Source organism: Pleurodeles waltl, chromosome 8 (assembly GCF_031143425.1).
Source record: "Pleurodeles waltl isolate 20211129_DDA chromosome 8, aPleWal1.hap1.20221129, whole genome shotgun sequence".
NCBI lineage: Eukaryota > Metazoa > Chordata > Amphibia > Caudata > Salamandridae > Pleurodeles > Pleurodeles waltl.
The window spans coordinates 1,380,420,085-1,380,426,084 of record NC_090447.1 but is presented as its reverse complement, the minus strand read 5'-3'; the positions used below and the strand labels follow the sequence as shown (position 1 = coordinate 1,380,426,084).

The 6,000-nt window shown below is 41.2% G+C and overlaps 1 protein-coding gene across 3 annotated transcripts in view; it reads right to left on the bottom strand.

Moving 5' to 3' along the window:
- Positions 1 to 698: 698 nt before the first annotated feature.
- The window catches only part of MTMR2 (myotubularin related protein 2), a 345,983-nt gene continuing 340,681 nt past the window's right edge, over positions 699 to 6,000 (bottom strand). For 2 of the 3 annotated variants that reach the window (XM_069202399.1, XM_069202400.1), the window contains exons 13-14: positions 5,190 to 5,366; positions 1,671 to 1,975 (exon numbers count right to left, since the gene is read on the bottom strand). In XM_069202399.1, the coding sequence (XP_069058500.1) occupies positions 1,811 to 1,975; positions 5,190 to 5,366 (342 nt within the window). In that variant the 3' untranslated portion in view covers positions 1,671 to 1,810. Of the gene's footprint in view, positions 1,976 to 5,189; positions 5,367 to 6,000 lie in introns of all 3 variants that reach the window. The other variant, XM_069202398.1, reaches the window with a different exon arrangement.

Genomic DNA, 6,000 nt, shown 5'->3' with positions numbered 1-6,000 from the left:
GACCGCCATGAAGGAACTGCCACAGCAACTGTGTGCTTGTAACATGCTCGGTGGTTGGTCACAGTGCTGATGGTCGGACCACCTATATACAAGCCACCGCGCGGCTGGCAGTCTGCTATTTGTGCTTGGCGGTCCTGTCTGTGTAACTTGTAATAGTGTGGTCAGCCAGCATGACTGTCTTTTCAGGACCACCAACCTGGCGGTCTGACTGCCAAACTCGGAATGAGGCCGCAAGTGTCTCATGAAGCAATCAATGAATTCTGTCTTGAATATCTTTTGGATGAGGGTGCAGAATGTCCTCGATAACGCCATAGTGGGTCTTAAGGTAAGTGACATGTTCTCCAACGATGAATACAGTTCCCTTAAGGTTAGAGAAATTCCTAACAGACTGTACATAATTTATACCAAAAAAGCTGAAAAAACAAATCTGGCCATAACAAGTGAGAAATTGCAGCAAACTGACCTCATACAGGGCGTTTGAGAGGAAAAACTTTGAACACTATAAGCGAAAAAATAATATAATGAAGCTTTTACACATCGAGAACTGAGACTGAGTGAAAGTCTAATTTTGCATGACGAAAAAATAAGTATTTGTTTTGCTTTACACTATACACACACACTCTTGTTATAAATACACAACATGCATACAAACATTTCAATCATTTTAATTTTGCAATAACAAAGACCAAAATGTTGAGAACATTTTTCTTAAATTCGCCTCCAGCTATCATAGCCATTTGCTAACTAGCAGGATAACAATGCATTTTTATACATTTTTTTAAACTGAAAGAAGTGATACTGTTGTACCTCTAAACCATAAATTAAGTAAAAACAACTGTCAGATAAGCTCCTTATGCAGAAAAAGTTGCAGGTTTACGAAAGAAGTTCTAATAAAAAATTACATACAAAGTATAAATAAAAATAACATCAGTTTGCTTCTGCGAGTTTCTTGTAGCGCTAGTGATACCTGGATAACTAAAATGGTACATTTTGTACAATACTGTTCTGTCCAAAATGTGTCAACATGTGCCTATGGTACAGTGTTGCAACTACATTCAAGTAATTAAACAACAACCGTGGGCTAGGTAAACTCTCAAACAAGCCTTTTTAGTGTCTTCAAATTTAGTCATTTGTATTCTATAGTACACATTTTAAAGTGCATGCATTTAGGTAAATAAACTATAATCCCAAGTATTCTGCAAATACATATCTACAGTTCCAAATGCTATCTTATTAGTGCAACGGCATTTCTTAAATAGGATTTGTTTGCTCTGAAAGGGTTTTGTTCTAAAAAATAAATGCATTCCATACAGTTGTTGCTCTTCTTTGGTCATCACTGTAACTATCTGTATAGGAGATGGCATCTAGTAATCGCCACTATTTGTGTTTGCTGGTAGCCTAGCCAAACGTGCTTTTTCTATTTTTTTTTAGTGTAAGAGGTAGCTTCAAGAATTGCGTAAACATTTATTTGTAGGTCCGTTTGTAAGCACAGTATACTTTTTACTCCATTTCCTTTTAAGACCTTACAAACTGAAGCATACCCATTTAAGTTAATGGTTTGTAGTGAATGTTGCAACTGTGTATTTTAAACCGGTAACTAATATTAGTGTTTTCACTTAGTGTAATACTTGTGGCACAACATGTGATCACAAAGAGGTATGTTTTTCAGTGCACCGCCGTTCTTCCAGAGGCATCTAGAGAAACACAGAAATGATTCAACTACTGAAAACCTCTTCTTCATACTGATCAAATACGCCATCCTGAGGATTTGTATTGGGCAAAGCTGCCAGTAAACATAGTTCCATTCTATTCATACAACTGTCTGTGCAGTAGTGAGAGACTGAGCCGCAGACCCAGATTTGTCCAAAGAGGAAGAGGCGGAACGGTTAGTAAGCTCCCTCTGCAGCTCTTCCACTCTTTTTTGAAGCTCTGTCCGCTTTGCAAGAAGTTCTTTATGTCTGCTGTAAATGGGTTCCTACAAAGAAATATGCAGTGGCATTAGATACATATATTAACAATGTAAATAGTAAAATCTTTCAAAGAAGGCATCTGTCCACCTCGATGGCAATGTAAAGCATGGTCATTTTTTCTCGTCACAGCCCTTGTTACAATGAGGTGCATCCAAACTCCTGATAATGGCTACCTTGAGGTATCCATAAACTTAGGTAAAAAAAGTTCTTACGATAGTGAGTAATATCAAGAAAACATTTTTCTTAAAAGAGATAAGTCAGACCAAATTACCAAGATCCCCTGTCATAACCAAGTCTGGTTTGGCTGTATCCTCTGGAAAGATACTGGATAAGGAGTTGTGCAGGGAACAGAACCCTACAATGATGAGAGGTGTGAGGGTCTCTGGTATACTGGGCACGCACCTCACCTTTGAGGTTCTCACCTTATTTGGTAACTGCTAAACTGAGGACTAAATTTACTTGAAAAGTATCTTAAGTTGTCGCACAAATCAGAGCTGTTTGTGCAAGAGCAGTCTGTGATCTTCTATTGGCACCTGTATTCCATGTCATCCATGTGTAATTTTATTGTAACTCAAAAACTCTGCAGTTCTCGGGGGCCTCCTTTCAGATGGGCATGTGGCTACACTTCTTCCAAAATCAATGGCAAACAGACTTTGCCTCCATCTTTTATCCATCTTTACATCCTCTGGGTATCGAGCTAGGGAATGGCATTCTTTGTAGTGCTCAGGAAAAATGTTTTTTATCAACTTGTGTTACTTTCCCTCGAGCTCTCGTTTAATGATATGGAGATTACAACTGTTTGTATTTGAATCAATTTGCCCTCTGCAATAGTGTCGGTGAAGCATATCATACAAAGTGTGGTATTCCATTTTACCTGCCTCAGATTATGACTACAGATGTCAGCATGGTTTAGGAAGGTGTGGGTGAGGTCAGAAAGAGATAACTTTGGACTCATTCTCTCAGTTCACAAATTATGGAAACTTCTGCAAATGCCATGAAGTTCCAACTGAATGAAATTGCCAGCAGTTCTCCAAGCACTCCAAAGCTTTCTTGACGATTCTGAGGCCTCACTCATGCATAACAACCTTGACAATATCATGGTAAAACAGTGTAAGAACAAACAGGGAGGCCTACTGTCTGGTGCTCAAGCAAACCAGGCTATCTGGTATGTGGATAAGGAGAATCTACTTGGTCTATCTGTTTCTCTCCATGGCCTATTCTTGCCCGATACTAGTTTCACCTCTGACACTGTTGGCCTGGAAGGTCAGTTGTAGGGTCTCCAGCGTCAGGGTCTTTTCTTGACTTTGTTAATGCAGCCACCCAGGCATCCACCTGCAGGCTATGTAACAGCACCGGTGTGTTCAGGATTGGGTGTCACTTTGTCATGACCCGAATCATTATTTTTTGATTGAGACTTTCTCAAAAGCGTTAGAAGTAGTTATGCTTCACTACACTACACTACCAGTGGGCAGCAATTACAGCACCTTGACAGAGTATGTAAGATGTTGTGAGTGAGTCATATTTTGAAGGCTTACTCTTGGTAAAGGGCTCCGATAGGCCACTTCTTTTGAGCTGTGAGCGCCGCCTCCCTTGCTATAGTCTTTGCAGAATCATCTGAAGAATTACTTCAGAGCGTTGCTTTACTGCTTCTGCAAGTATGGAAACCTTTGGTCCCTAGGGAGAGGGTCACATTATTGCTCATTAAAATTTGCCCTTACTGTTTCCTTTGCCATCACCAACGCCAGTCTGTGTTCATTGTGGTGTTATATTGATTTGTATAGTTCACTAATTTCCCAAGTGGGTTTCCATTTGTTGGCAAGGTATGTAGATTTGTGGTCCCTAAGGTGCTTATACGAAGAGCCAGATCTTCAGCTTCTTGAGTTATTATTGCCATCTCGCCACAAACTCCTATCTCCTCCTGACGTACAGCAAATGTGTAATGTCCAAAAGGATACAGATAGAGGGCCTGGACCTGCTAGCATCTAATTCTACCCAAGAAATGGAGTCGCAAAAGCATATCAATTGTAACCAATTAATCAAGAAGAAGATTGAGGGATGCATGATAGTCACACTCAGTGTACCAAAGACCAAAGTTACATGCCGCTGGCTGGCAGGGTGCAATCCCATTTGCTCCACATCATCTGCACTATCAGGTGGCTTGGTATGGGTGCAGTAACGTGAAGGCTAATCTATTCACCTCGGGCCCAGGACGTGTGTTTTGCAACGTGCCGGCGCTCTAGACAGGTACAGACTCTTCCAGCAATAGCATAAAAGTAAATAATCCCATCACTGACAAATGTATGGTTCGCTGGATAATCAGCATATGCTTTGTTATTGTCTCCTAATCTGCACCACCAGCTTTGTTTAAACAGGAAAAACAGGTGTTCGTTGGAGTACAGCGTCGCCGTAGTTTAAAGGTTTAGCTATCATTGCTTTTGAGGGAGCCAGCGGCATCAGTGAAGGGCCAGCTCCCTCCTCGTGCACTCCAGCGAAGTTAGCAAGCCCCTCGGGCACAATGTTTTTGTATCGCTCTGCCCTTTCATGACAACCCAGAAACCTAAGGTTGCTGTGGTTTACCCCAATTCCAAATACATTTAGTTTCCTTCTACAGAACAATCTCATTGCCCATTCTGGAGACATTTTGTGTGACAGTGTCCTCTATTTCTTTTGTTGCATGCATCCTACTAGCCACCGCGCAAAAGTTGGCTCAAAAAGGTTAATTTCTATTGAGGCTCTAGCTATCTCATGTTCCAGTGCTGCCCGAGAATCCTGAATGGCTCTGAGGCGATCAGAGGGTGTGGGGTGTAAAGCTAATTCACAGGGCCTCCGCTGGCCACCTTTGTCTATTGAAAAAAAGGAATCACTTTAACATCATTCCATGTGTTCTATCACTGATCATCTTGTTGCCCAGAACGGCGCGCGCACACAGCCTGAAATCTTCCAGCCAGGAGCTTCCAAAGTGCAGCAAGATATGACCTCGGCAGTCAGGACAAGAAGACACACTAAGATCTCAAAGGGGCACTTGCTAGCGCCCAGCTGCTCAAATAATCCACATCGAGCAGGCTCGGCGCTTCACCGTCCCGGGGGTCTACACATTCCTTACTATGCCTTTTACTGAGCATGTCTTCCATTTTTCTTTTGCATTTCTCTTATCTACTCTTCTAAATGTGCCCTTCCGTATAAAAAGCACCGCATGCACACGTCTTTTCAGTCACTCACCTGTGGTTTCATTCTTGGATTCCATCTTACGTAGTACCCTGTCCAGAGCTCTAGATGACGCATGCTAGCCACCGGAAACAGAACGTGGTCACAGTAGTTTACATATAAGGGATTCGTGAAATCCTCAGGTTGGCTATTTATGAAGGACCACAGGGAGACAGTTTCTTTAAGCAAGCCCTGTGAAAAAAGCAGACAAAACATACATCCATAATTACATTTCATGAAAGCGAAGGATTCTTCGACTGAAAGCGGGCATGCGTATGTATCTTGCTATTTGTATTGATTCGCATGAATGTAGTTAAACTGATGAGGGAACCATAAGTATCACCACCATTCCAATCTCAGATTACAATACAATTTCTATAAAACTTCAGTACTCATTATATCATCATCTTGGAATATTCCTTGCATAGCTAACCACGCAGCATCCTCTTATTAACATTTGGAGATAGGCTTCACTTCGAATATTTTCCTACTGGCATGTTCGATCTTGGCGACTTGGAATTGTCTAACCTTTTGAATCTGGGTAAGGAAGTCTCACATGAACATTGTGATTACATATAATTAACTTTTCCTTATCCCTTACATGTATAAACTCCACTTAACTCAAAGCAAACCATCAGCAGTCATCCAGGTCTTACATAAGGTCATACAAAACATCAAACAAAAGCCACAACAATTCCTAATTTTTCTCATTTTACTAGGCCAAGTTTAGTTTCTGCTCTGGCTGTTACACAAAATTGACTAACTGATAGTCCCAGAATCGTTGTCGGTTCACACTATATGTATGTGCAGCCTCTTAGCTCATCAT